At 38.1% G+C, this 13,606-nt stretch overlaps 2 protein-coding genes across 3 annotated transcripts; one reads left to right on the top strand and one right to left on the bottom strand.

Moving 5' to 3' along the window:
* Positions 1–1,192: 1,192 nt before the first annotated feature.
* On the top strand, positions 1,193–5,976 carry rab42b (RAB42, member RAS oncogene family). Its single transcript, XM_017708281.2, has 2 exons — positions 1,193–1,676; positions 4,833–5,976. The coding sequence occupies exons 1-2, from the start codon at positions 1,459–1,461 to the stop codon at positions 5,278–5,280; spliced, it is 666 nt and encodes a 221-aa protein (XP_017563770.1). The 5' UTR covers positions 1,193–1,458; the 3' UTR covers positions 5,281–5,976.
* Positions 5,977–8,514: 2,538 nt separating this feature from the next.
* On the bottom strand, positions 8,515–13,506 carry taf12 (TAF12 RNA polymerase II, TATA box binding protein (TBP)-associated factor). 2 transcript variants are annotated; one of them, XM_017708219.2, is made up of 6 exons: positions 13,348–13,506; positions 12,210–12,371; positions 10,846–10,923; positions 9,849–9,963; positions 9,442–9,530; positions 8,515–9,345 (listed from the first exon to the last, which is right to left on the bottom strand). In XM_017708219.2, the coding sequence occupies exons 2-6, from the start codon at positions 12,288–12,290 to the stop codon at positions 9,310–9,312; spliced, it is 399 nt and encodes a 132-aa protein (XP_017563708.1). In that variant the 5' UTR covers positions 12,291–12,371; positions 13,348–13,506; the 3' UTR covers positions 8,515–9,309. The 2 variants fall into 2 exon arrangements, with proteins under 2 accessions (XP_017563708.1, XP_017563707.1); XM_017708218.2 differs by having other exon boundaries at positions 12,210–12,438; positions 13,348–13,499.
* Positions 13,507–13,606: the final 100 nt, after the last annotated feature.

Genomic DNA, 13,606 nt, shown 5'->3' with positions numbered 1-13,606 from the left:
TGTTGTATTTCTTCACATGTATGGGATTCATGGATATAAGGTTACAAAAGGTGAACATTTTAAAAGAGAGTGAGTAGCCACTGTAAATCTTTCTGCGCTTTTAGCCATAATACTGTCAGAGAGTGAGTGAACTTCTCTTTCTTTCTCCCTCTGGGTAAACAATGAATGCTTCGCTGCTTTACTGCCGCCTACCTCCACTCCTACTGGCTCATGTAAGACATTACACTGACAAAAGCCAGCACAATGTGCCTGTGCCTTTGAGTGTATCAAAGGATTATGAGGATAAGAGCGAACAAAGAGCAACTGTGAGTCTACAACATGCACTTCAGTTTCTGTTGTATAGCTGAAAATCTGTAAACAGGAGAAAACAATGCAAGACTGAAGCTGTAGAGTTAATTTTATCATGCGCCCCTCCTGTCTGCGTCCTAAGGGAGTGAACTCACCTCCTGTTTGGACTGACTAAATTGAGCACAAATAGATGTGGGAGGTATGAGCATTGTGCAAGTATCTTAACTACTGCAAATTGCATTTCTGGAAGAAGAGATGATCCTGAGTCATCTTACAAGCTGTTAAGCAATGAGCTATGACTGTTAATGGTCAGCCAACAGATGGTATGAGGGATTTTTTTACCCCAAAACTCCTAGCAAAAAGGGTTCTGTACAAAAAGGGTTCCCAGAGCCCCCAGTCAGTCCACATTTTACCCCTTTGAATTTTGTTAGTTAGGTTGAATCAAAACTGTGGACTTTGGGAGCCCTGGGGATTATTTTAGAGAAGCACTGCTATAAAGTACTAACAATGGTAATAACAGACTGGATGAAAATGCTTTTTTTGTCTAATATACAATCATTTTTAAAAGGTTCTTTAAAGAAGCATATATAACATGTTCTCTATCAGGTAAACTATCTTACCTTTCAAGGAAATACTGAAGCATAGCATTCAAATTTTTTTGAGTCTGCATGGTTCTATTTATAGACATTCCCTTGAGGAACCCTTAAGAAATTTCCTTTTTAAGCATGTAGGTTGAAATGTTTGCATGGTCTGTGAGACACACTAAAGGCAATGAGCTGGTCTTAGCAGGAAATACTGGGCTTGTCCTGATATGAAATTGGTTGGGCCTTCCCTCTGGCATGGTTTAAAAAAAAACTCCCCTGCTTTCTCAAACCACTCCCTGCAACAAGTATGAGCAGGCAAAGATGAAGTAGCAGATCAACACAGGTTCCACCCCTTCGACAGTGCAGCTGAGTCTGTTGCACAAACCTGAGCAGGCTCTGAAGAACACATAAGAACTACTATGGATTTAGTTCTTTTTCTGTTATGACTGAGGACGTGTGGGACAAAGGCTTGCACTAGAACACCCTCATGACTGCTGTCTTGTAAACTGGCACTGAGAGAGGTGAGAAAGCAGGTGTTGAGTTTATATCTCTGCTGTTTTGAGGCCTGTTCTGGCCAACATCAGTCATGGACCTGACGCTGTGGCAGTACCAGTTTCGCATCATCATGCTGGGTGACTCTACAGTGGGAAAGTCATCCATGCTGAAACGCTACACAGAGGACGAGTTTCTGGAGTGTATCAACCAGACTGTCGGAGTGGACTTCTATGTGTACTTCCTGGAAGTGGAGCCCGGAGTGAGGGTCAAGCTGCAGTTCTGGGACACAGCTGGCCAGGAAAGATTCAGGTACAGCACACTGAGCATATATCTGATGACCAATATTCAGTTTGTTCAAGGTTTTGTTTTTGTTTATCTAAATATTATCTCTTTAGAAGCTGTACTTGTACAGTTTGCACAGTTTTCAGGCTGATATTTAGGATATCCATATTATTATAGAGTAGGAAGGCAGCAGAGATGTTTCTCAGATGGGTGTGGAGGAAGGAATGGTTTTAAAGGTCAGTCCATACATCATGAGTGCGGAAAGGCTGTATATTTACCTGCATGCTAGTAGTACAGTAACTACAACTGATCACATTTGCATAACCCCATGCTAGCAGCTATTCAAATGATCCAAAGTTCAACCTCATGTTCTTCCTTTAGAAGCACAACATGAACATCTATTCAAGATAGAAATATTTAGCAAACTTTCCAACTGAAAACTTACCAAACTGTCTAATTGTGATGTAACATTTAAGCATCAGTTTGTATCATGTAACTGAATAAAGTTAGTTTTTTTCCAGGAAGTATACTTTTGAACTGGATTGATATTAGTTTCTGAACTAATCAAAGTTTATTTTCTACGTGAGAGCTATTAATCCGATTTTGTCTCAAAGTTTAATCCACACTAAAAGAGAAATTTTCAGCAAAGATCTGCCTGGGAACCTCACTACTCAAACCATAAAGATCAGCTAATTAGTGCTGGGATATGAGTTAAGAACATCACCCACACTGATCTGTATCATAAAGGAAAAGGTCCACTACTGTCAAGCAAATTTCTTGGATTCTTGAGAAAGCATGTTCCTTGACATGGGCTGAATACTGAAAATGAATGATTGACATCAGACCTACATTTACTTGTAAGTGTACAATTCAAGGGTGCAACTGGGTGAAGCTGTACTGTGCATTTACGATGCCATCCTAAAAAGCATGTTCTGTCCTGCTAATGGCTCAGAGCCAGTGATATTGTCAGGTGCAAGAATGTAAGCAGAATGGAAATGGGAAGCAATAGCTTTTATCTAAGCCTGCTGCTAATGAAAAGACTGAAAAGGAAAATTCCACTGACTTTTAAACATTTATGAATAATCGAGTCAAAACCTGCCAAATGATCTTCTGTACAGAGGTGGTGAACCAGGGCTCACAATGTCTACAACACAAATACTATCCCAAATGACCAGAGATCCTATTTTTATTTTATAATTTTTAAATGATGTGTAGGTCTCTTTTTCTGCTGCAAATTCTAAAGTTCTTCAGGAAATGAAAAGTTGTTCTTTTATGGCATTCATTTAAAGAACCATTGTGGCACCTCTGTTTTTAAGAGTGTCAGTATAATACATTCTTATATAGTTTGAGATTATAAGTGAGGTAAGTATATGTAGTCTAATACATTCTAATGTTACAATACATTTGGTAATATACATGTAAGGCTAATACTTCTTAGTTGATACACTGTTATATGATATGTAACATGGGTGTAATTCTAATATCAGTACTAAGGTGTCAGCCTCAAGTCCACAGAACTGCAGAATTCAACCCCATTTAACACTTCTGATTCAACTCATTACATAATTAGCAATGCTTGAGTAATGTAGACTAATATAGTTGTAAGTACTGTGGGTATATGTTTATATAATATTATTGTAATATTTCAGAGTAATATTCCACAGTTTTCCCTTTTCAGTTATACATAACCTGAAAGGAAACCAGAAGCTTTTGCCCGAAATAAAAAATATATATAATAAAGCATTCAAAGGTCTACCATGTAGATGCTACTGCTAGACCAATAAGAGTCTTCAGACTAGACTCCAAGTGCTATGCCAACCACTGTAAGAGTATGTGACGAATACATAAATGTATTTAAGGGAACTCATGCCAGAGTTTTGCAAACAATGCTGGCAGGTGCTACCAGCAAACTGCTCCTAGAAAAAAAGAGTTATTTTGCAGGAAGTGATTCTGACTGTTTTATTTATTTTTTTAGATAAGGCTTAATTATTAATAAACCCAAATAACAATACAATGACAGGATATCTGTTACTGGATTCTTGTAAGCCAATGTGTTACCTAGATTGCATTAGCCAATCAGACTGCAGAATTCAAATGATCAACAGCACAGAATTCAACTAGCCAATTAGACTGCAGCTTCTATTAGCTAACCAAATCACAGAATATACTTAGCCAATCAGATAGTAGGATTCTGTGCAGTGGTTCCCAATCTTGTTCCAGGAGCATCCCCAGCCCTGTACATTTTAGTGTTTTCCCTGCTCCCAACACACTCCAACTACTCAGCTGATTCCTGAGTTCAAGTGAGAGTAGAGCGGGTTTAGAGCAGGAAAACACTAAAACATGCAGGGCACAATTACCAGTTAACCAATCATCAGCCAATGCGTTAGCCGATCAGACCACAAAATTTAAATTGTCAATCGGAGCACAGATTTCTAGACAATTAACCCCTAAGTGTGTGTGTGTGTGTGTGTGTGTTTGTGTATGTGTGTGTTTGTGTATTCGTTTGTGCCAGTCAAAGTTGGCAGTCACTTACGGTCCCCATGAGCCAAGAGACCCATGCAAGTACAAATCAGATCTACTCTGTTACTTTTTAAATAACATATTCTGAAATATAACCACCACCAAATGTTATTATAGTGCTTATTTATGTATTTTATTGCTTAAGTTATTTTATTTTCTTTATTATTTTATGAAATCCTCTCAATAAATTGGCAGATAATTTTGCTTAGTTTTTCTTAGTCACAAAAGTCTAGAAAAAGTTCCATATCAGGTCCATATCATGGAAAACTACATTTTCTCCATTTAAAAAAAAAAAGCAATTAACATAGTATGTAAACACCTACTGGTCACTCCCTACTAAGGAAACTAAACTGCAAGAGTCCATTTTTCAAAAAAATCTAATCAAATTTTGAAGTCACTGTTCCTTTGATGGACATGTTCAATTGCCCCTGGATGTGCGTGTGAGTGAAGGTGTCTGTCTGACTGCCCTGCGATGGACTGGTTAATCAAGAGAGGTTGGAAAATGGTCATGTAAAGATTAATAACTGTTCTGGTAAAACTTCAGGAACAAAAAGAAAAACTAAAGCCATGCCCTTTGCATCATTTAACAAATCCACTACTTTCTCTCTGTGTGTGTGTGTGTGTGTGTGTGTGTGTGTGTGTGTGTGTGTGTGTGTGTCTCAGGTCAGTGACCCGCTCCTACTACCGGAACTCGGTGGGCGCGCTGCTGGTCTTTGACGTTGGGAACCGCGCGTCGTTTGAGCGCGTGCGGGAGTGGCACGCTGAGGTGTGCGAGCACGTGCGGCCTCATGTCGTACTTTTCGTGCTCGTGGGCCACAAGACCGATCGCGAGGAGGCAGGGGAGCGCGTGGTCAGCCGCGAGGAGGCGGAAAGGCTGGCGGCGCAGCTCGGAGCCCCGTACGTGGAGGCGTCCGCCAAAACAGGCCACAACATCCGGGTCCCGTTCGAGCTGCTGAGCAGCCGCGTGTACCAGGGACTGCAGGCGGGAGAGGTGCAGCTGAGGGAGGGCTGGGACGGAGTGAAGAGCTCAGTTCCACACAGCCAGAAGACCACCACCACCAAACTGCACAACAACGACTCCAACACGCCGAGGAAGCGCTGTGACTGCTAGAGGAGCTCCCCTTAAGAGACTCGCACACCGAGCCTGATCTGAGCGGAAAGTAGTGAGACTGTGGAAAGAACTCAGTCCCTGTTTAGTCAGCAGCATCATCCCAAAGCGCAGGGCCAGCGGCCGAACACTGTTACTGAAGTTATGAGCGGTTTCTGAGGCGAAATTAAGTGGCGATGTGTGGGTCAGCAGTGCCCTTCTCGTGTCACATGGTCAGAGGAAACCCTGAACAAGGGTAAAGTAAAAGAAGACCCATAGTACTTTCTTTTGGTGGCCTAGGGTTTTCACTTTGATTCACTCTTGATGTTCACTTTGATTGCTGGATTTGTTAGTGGGGGTTTCCAAAAAGCACACCTGTCAACAGCCAGCTTAGTGATGCAGTGATTGAGAATGGATCAAAGCGCCAACTGTAGTAGTGAAGTCCTGTAGTAGTGAATCACTGGTACTAATTAGTAATAAAAAGATGCAATGACTGCTTTTAATGAATTCATTTTGAAATAAGGACAGTTGTCCTGTTGGCGTTCCTTGGTTCTTCATGCTGTTTTTGATACCTTCTGGTACAACCTACTCAAAACATCATGCAAGGTGGGACTTGTGCCTGAAATTCCCTGCTGATCTAGAAACATTTCGAACTAAACCAGAAAATTCCAACATGCAGTATTGTAAAATGCGGAAAAAAGTAAAAGTGAAGAAAACTTCTTTATGAGTTGGTGTGTCCAAACTCTGTACATGTAGGCTGATGTATGTACAGTACTGTGTAAAAGTCAGAGACCACTCTTTATTTATTTAATTTGCAGTCGAAATGGCCATCAAGTACAAGTTAATCATCTCTCAATGTCTTGAACAAAAGCACAAAACATATTTAACACTACATCACACTGAAGCCTCACCAACTAAACATAATAGGTCTATCAAAATGTCTGTGTTCACTCTTTGCTTTTTGCAGTTCCCATTCTTTTCAGGAGACCTGCATTCAGTTTTTCAAAAAAATGTACCTCCAATAATAAACCTCAAAAATGTTGGTCTGTTTTCTCAGTAATAGCCTCTTGACATCTACACATCCTTTCAGGCTCATAGTGTTGAGCTGTCTTCCAACAGCGGAAGGATGGACAGAAACTCTTGTGTCTTTTTTCAGATCTGAAGTGAAAGTGGAGCTTGATTTTCTCCTGATATAAGATGTAAGCTTTAAGCTCTGCTTATCTGATGGGAGCAGTTTTGGTAGTCTTTTTGGTCTTGCATGGTTGGTTAGCCTCTTGGAACCGCTGGTGGTTCCAAAATGCACTTCGGCATATTCTTCCTAACTTTCGTATAACATAAGGTACATGCAAAAGGTGGGTATCATATGAGAGCTGTAACTGTCTTCTTTCCAGTCAAACAGATGGGTAATGTCACGTTAAACCCTTATAATAGAAAATGCTGAACTCACAACTTTTTTTTGTCTACTTAAAGTCGACCCATCTGGGCTATAAACAATAAACAGATGGTGTATATACTCTGTAAAAATAATCTTTATAAAACAATACAATGAGCATCTAATATTTTTGGCTTTCAGCAGTAAATTATATATCATATATATATATATATATATATGATACTTAAACTACTCAATTGCCATTTTGACTGGAAATAAATGAAGGATAGTCTGACCTTTGCACAGAACTGCATGTATGTCAAAAGTTTGGATACATTGTCATTTTCCTTATTTTTACAGTTTTCCTCATTTTAGAACGATAGAGAAAACACCAACACTTTGAAACAGCACGTTTAGAATAACGCAGAGACCCAAAAAATGTTATACAAATCAAACTCTTCATGAGAAGCCACCTGATTTGCTTTTCTAACAGACCTGAAAATACAAACATGTTGCTGAAACCCATTTTAGGGGGCACCTAAAACATTTGAAGTACATTTTGTACACTAACTCTGTACATTAACTTCACTAATTACATTACAAAAAAAATATACCAACATGCAAGTATAAGCTTTTAGATCAAAATGTCTTTAAGTGTATTCACCTCATGCATTTTCAGGTAGGTCTGCCCAAATATTTTTACGGTAACAGACATAATTATGCACACAAGGGCTTCGCATTAACCAATGAAGATCCTCCATTCCAGCTAATTTTGCTTGTTACTCATTAACAATACAGCATATTCAGGTAGTTTAATCATACTCAGTAAATATTTAGATAGTCAAATCTTTTTATTCATGAAAAACACAAGATCTTATAAAGAACAATACTTAGCCAAACCACATAAGAATTTTCTATAAACCCCATGAAAATGGTTACATTTCACGCCAACCTCAATGCAGAGCCAAAGTATTGACCTTTTTTGACCACGTGATGTGGTCAGGTGTGATCACGTAAGGCTTATGTCAATATTCCAGTAATTCTGGCTACCTTAGGACTGCAGTACTGAAGTTACATCCTATATTAAAACTAAGCACTACAAAACACACTGCAGTAACACATAGTAATCTTTGCGTGTTAATGAGACCATATTTGCCAGCTGGGTAATTTTATCAAGTAAACATCTCGAGTGTGGACAACATTTAGTAGTATGGGTGGAACTGAACATGACCAATGTTACTCAAGTACTAACAAAAGGACTCTGCGTGTGAAAGTCCTCAATGAACCATATAAAACAGCCCCACAGGAAAGCCTCAGAACCGCTTCATAACACATAGAACTGAAAAGGGGACCTATAAAATCAGTCATGTGATGAGCTCAACAGCGTGTCTACTGTGGAAACCCTTTCTCTTACCTATATATATATATATATATATATATATATATATATATATATATATATATATATATATATATATATATATATATATATATATATATATATATATATGAATAAAGCATTGCTGCAATTTAGATATCATTAAGACTTGCCCACCAGTTGAGTTTACCAGAAGACAAGTTTGCACCTGCAAGACATAATAATAATAATAATAATAATAATAATAAAGCATATCATTCTTTTGGAACTAAAGACTGGTAAAAGAAAGAAATGCTTGTCTCATGCTAACCTCAAGTGATCTACCAAAACTAGTCAGGCATTAATCACATTTAAGGACAAAACTAACATTGCCAAACATTGTAAACTTGCCTCCAGCCAGATGATGTCATACAGTAACTTAGTTTCAGTGTCTTGCTGAATATTTATTTTGCTGAAACAGAACCACCATGTTGGATTCATGGAAAATTATTCCGCATTCACAATTCAATTACAGCTGAATAAATTCTATATTTATTACCTTAAATATAGATGCAAACAGTCCAACATGGAGAGAGTAACAGTGAAAAATTAATTTCAAAATTCAAAGATGTTGCAGATAAAGTATACTTGAAGGAACCTGACAAAATGTTGACTGCACAATCCTTAGTGTTTTGTGCCACATAAAATGACTAAGCTAACCACATTTCCTGTCAAAATCATGACCTGTGGAAAAGTGGGACTATGCGTATTTATTAGATAACAAGGGCAAGTGTCACAGCACGCCCAGTACTATTCACCACTACAGGATATTTACACCATAGATCACAAATTAATCTGTTTCAAAATTCTCCCAAGAAATGATCAAACCAACAGATTCTAAAGGAACAAATAAAAGGCTGTACTTGATAAATATGCAACTATATTTATAATTTATACATATTTTCAAAGCGGCTGCTGTAAAAAGTAAATGCCCACAGTGAGTGATCCGATCTGATCTTCATGTATTTTATGCAAAATTTAAGATATTTAATTGCAGCATTTAGGCATAAAATAGCAAAGCCTACATTAATCACAGCAAGCACAAAGCATACTAATAACAGCCAAATAACAGCATCAAAGCAAAAGTTAAAAAAGAAAAGAAAAAAAAAACATATAGAAGCACTTGTCTGACAAATGTGCCTCTATCAGTTCGATATGGAGGCCTGCTGCCCATCAACTGCAAAACTTTCAAAAGGTCACATGTTCTTCCCATAAACCAAAAAAGCAAAAACGAGTGAAAAATTTCTTGGTCTTCTCAATCCTGCTACTTTTTGGTCGTCTTACGGATCAGTGCCATTCGCTGGAAGAACAAAAGACAGTTATTGAGCAAAACTTGACAATTTTCTCTTCAATATAGGTCTGTGTTCTGTATTAATCTAAGAACATTAAGGCTGACCTGTTTGTGCGCTTCTGTGGTACACGCCTTCTTGTATGGTCGGATTTCATCTGATCCAAAGCCAGGGATCCACATGTTCCACTGGCGTTCTGTGGAATCAACATAGTAACACAGTGAAGCACTAAAAGCAAATCTTTAAATGCGTAAACTTCACACAGTCAGAAACGGGTCACAAAAAAACACATTAAAGAGCCAACAGCAGTGATCTCAAAATAATATATGGATCATATATAATATAAAATTACTTAGGATACACACACTAGCAGTACTGAGAGACAGAATAATAATTAGACCACTCAGCATTGTTTATTTGGAGGACTCTTTATACACAAAACCAAACAAAAAAACTAGAAGCTGACATCAACAGTCACAACAATAAATGAGCGATAGTTGAAAAAGGCACTCACCAAGGTGCAACTGGACGTCCTTTACTTCCAAGGTGTTAGACTTCCTGTGCCGGGCGAGCTGGCAGGCAGCGGTCACCACACTTTCTATGAAGTCATCAGCAACCTGCAGCAACATCTAAGAGAACAAACAAAGGACTTGGAATGTGTGTTAAACACATGCACCAGATATTCCTGCTATTAAGACTAGCTGGAAATAAAAGAGATTGCCCGTAAAATGCAGATGGTACAATATAAAAATGCAAAAGACTGTTCATTGTTGGATATGCTGAAGCAATGATCAATTGTCACTTTCTTTGCATCAATGGATTTGTGAGTAGTTTTCTAACAGTTCAATCAATTATAATAAACCTCGTATGTCTTCATTGGAAAACATGACTAACATATTATGTATTCAATTTATTTTAGCATTAAACTCCAGACATTATTGTACAGTACCTGTAGAAAGTATTTTTCCATAGAATTCTCTCCCTCACATCTTAGATTTAGAGGTTCTGTTACACCTTAATCAATAACATTTGATACTGTACAAAAAAAAAAGGCACAGTATAAATCCAAAGCCAAACTAGTATATTTTACTACACTTGTTTTAACATTTAGAGAGACCTGATAGAACGTTCTATGTTCCATAATTATCTGTATTTTGGAATTTTATTTTTCAAACTTTTTCACCCAACAAATTCTAGAAGAATTATATAAGAAATAATTCTCAAACTTTCATGTAGCCAGCATGTATCATAGTCTTCTGTAATGAGTCCAAAATTCTGATTAAGACAGAAACAAATTTATGCCCTGAATTAGCATCAAGCTATGTAAAAGTGGCAGGAACATTGTATACTTCATTAAATACAGCTAAAAAATACTCAACTACTTTACTGTAAGCAATTCATTTTGACATACACACTCCTTATATGCCTTTCCTTCTAATTCACACAGTATATTAAAGATTAAATATTTTGGATAAAAAAATAATATGCTGAAGTAAAGCACAATTAAGTACCTCCTCAACATCCTCATCAAGCTGCTCGTTGGGGTCAATCTCCCTTACAAGGTCTTGCAGTTTCTTCTTACTGAGCACCTATATGAGATAAAATCATATTGCAATTAAATATGTGGCTCAAACAGATAAGCCATGCATGCTGATTTATGCTGGGATGTTGTGAATGAAAATGCTGGGATGCTGTGCAAAATGTAAAGAAAAACAGAACGCAATTCTGTACAAATTATTTGAAATGTGCACTTAATTGAAAATGCAAAGTATAGTAAATGCTGAAACTGAAGTCTTTTTTTTATGTATGCCCATTTTGTATTTGATGCCAGCAACACGTTTTTAAAAAGTTGGGACAGGGGCAACAAAAGACTGGTGAAGTTCTGTAATGTTATGAAAAACATCTTATAACTAATTAGGTTAACTGAAAACAGATCAGTAACATAATTTGGTATAAACAGAGCATCCCAGAGATGCTGAGTCTTTCAGAATAAAGAGGGAGGGGTTCACCACTCTGTAAAAGACTGCACTGCAATTTCGTCATCTACGGTCCATAATATCATAATATAAGATTCAGGCAATCCGGGGAAATCTCTACCGATAAAAACCCATATTGGCTCGCCATGATCTTCAGGCCTGTAGTGTACACTTCCAAAAAACACAGTTTTGTGTCTTTGAACACAGTTCATTGCTAGTGCAAGTTCAACTCTACCACACAAAGAAGAAACCATATATAAAAAAGAGCCAGAAACGCCACCACCTTCAAAGTGGAAAAGTGTCCTGTGGTCCAACAAATCAACATATGACATTCTTTTTGGAAATCATGGAAGCTGCATACTCCAGGCTAAAGAGGAGAATGATCATCTAGCTTGTGTCAGCACAAAATTCAAAGCCAGCATCTCTGATGGTATGGGGGTGCATTTAGTGCACATGACATGGGTGACCTTCACATCTGTGAAGTCATCATTAATTTTAATTGACATATACAGTTTGGAGCAAACTATGCTGCCATCAGTTTCATAATGGGCATAAATTCTTTTGAAAAAAACAATCAAAATTCTCAGTTTCAACACTTGATATGTTGTCTGTACTATTTCAATTAAATACAGGGTTTTAAATATTTGCCCATAGCTGCAATTTATGTTTTTGTTTTTGCACAGTGCCCCACCTTTTTTGAAAATGGGCTTACAGTTAGCTAAAAGGCAATGGTCAAGCAGGACGATACAGAGCAGGATACACTGATGACTATATTCCCAGTGAAAGACTAGGTGCATTATAGTGGTATACAGAAGAAAACAACAGCTTTTGAGCTGCTCTGATATGTATCAGCACTGATGTTTTCATACACTATGAAAATGGAAAAAAGAGAGCCTCACTTGTGTTCCCTCTGGACTCAGTCTGCCAGCAGGCCCAGGTGTGCCCAAAACCTTTCCCGGGACAGCAGTGCTGTTTGCCATGCTGGTGGTGAGGGGGGGGGTTGAAGAGGCCTCAGCTTTGGCACCAGTGTACAGGTTGGATCTGCTGGTCTGCTGTTGATACTGGTTCATGCCAAGCAACAGAGAGCTGTCATGAGCCTCCTGTAAGGCTGTAGTCACGTGTGTTCAACTGCTTGTTAAAAAAAATAATAAAACATTTATGTAGATAGATAGAATGCATAATGATCTAACTGACAAACTGGATTGACACCCAAGTGTATTAACCATCACACACTGAAAATGTATTTTTAGACAGCTGACTAGCCATCTGGATAGGAAATGTGACTAACGTTACACTTCATAGTGCTGTCCTATGTACTGACTCACTGAACAGGTAAAAAAAAAAAAAAAAAAAAAACACAGACAAAGATGTAATGTTCCCTACCATTTGTTAGAAAGCATACCGTACAGCTGTCATTGTGGTAAAGGAATCAATACCACCAATAGCTCCCTAAAGCTATTAACTAAACTCTAGTCAGCTTGAGCAACTGGCTAGACAACAGCAGCTAGCTAGCTTAGCTAAGTCGATTTGTCAAAACATCAGTAGGCTGATGCCAGCTGACATGTAGTTAGCTAGCTAAAGAACATTAGCCAGCTAAGCACCGCTTGTGAGCAGGAAGAAACTGGAAACAGTTTTACTGACTGAAACTTTTAAAATTCAGTAATCCACCCGGATATCTTTCATCCCATCGGCTCTCTAACATTATTTACAGACCAGTAATGTGCGGCTATAAACGTGAACGTACAGCGCTAGCTAAAGTACCGCTAAGGGGAACAGCTGACTAACGTCTGTTAATGTTTATGATCATTTCATATGTACCGTTATGTATAATTTATGCCCCATATATACCAATTTTTGCACGCAATTTACTGGTTTAAATCCAACAGTTGTTTGCATTTATGCTACATTATATCGGCTAGCTAGCGAAGCTATTTTGGTCTATTCAGTGTTGGCTAAGAGCTAAAGCTAAGGTTGTACAAAACGATACAGCGCGAAAATTTTTAAAACTAAAATATAGAGCATAAACAAATACTTCACCTGACTGTGTTATTTCCTCATCTTACGGGTAAACAGATAAGGTCAAACGCAAAATGTTGCTGTTCCAGGTAATTTATAACCCCTCCATTCGCTAACGCTGGCGAAGACAGCGGCAGGATCTCAGAACCCGTCCACAACGGAAATGTCCGTTTACAACTTAAAAGTCTCTAGTTAAGGGGTGAAGAGCATACCGACTCCAATCTCTTCAACGAAGAGGTATTTTGGTTATATCGATAGAAATATTGTATATAAAACAATT

This window comes from Pygocentrus nattereri, chromosome 3 (assembly GCF_015220715.1).
Source record: "Pygocentrus nattereri isolate fPygNat1 chromosome 3, fPygNat1.pri, whole genome shotgun sequence".
Classification (NCBI taxonomy): domain Eukaryota; kingdom Metazoa; phylum Chordata; class Actinopteri; order Characiformes; family Serrasalmidae; genus Pygocentrus; species Pygocentrus nattereri.
Note: the sequence above shows the minus strand (reverse complement) of the source record. Positions and strands in the feature narration are given on the sequence as shown.

Excerpts from the sequence above, each read along its gene's own strand:
- rab42b (XM_017708281.2), top strand. The coding sequence starts at position 1,459 with ATGGACCTGACGCTGTGGCAGTACCAGTTTCGCATCATCATGCTGGGT. Across the intron at positions 1,677-4,832 it reads GCTGGCCAGGAAAGATTCAG|GTCAGTGACCCGCTCCTACT; the intron begins GTACAGCACACT and ends TGTGTGTCTCAG.
- taf12 (XM_017708218.2), bottom strand. The coding sequence starts at position 12,380 with ATGAACCAGTATCAACAGCAGACCAGCAGATCCAACCTGTACACTGGT. Across the intron at positions 9,964-10,845 it reads TTGATGAGGATGTTGAGGAG|ATGTTGCTGCAGGTTGCTGA; the intron begins GTACTTAATTGT and ends TTGTTCTCTTAG. Across the intron at positions 9,531-9,848 it reads GGACGTCCAGTTGCACCTTG|AACGCCAGTGGAACATGTGG; the intron begins GTGAGTGCCTTT and ends TTGATTCCACAG.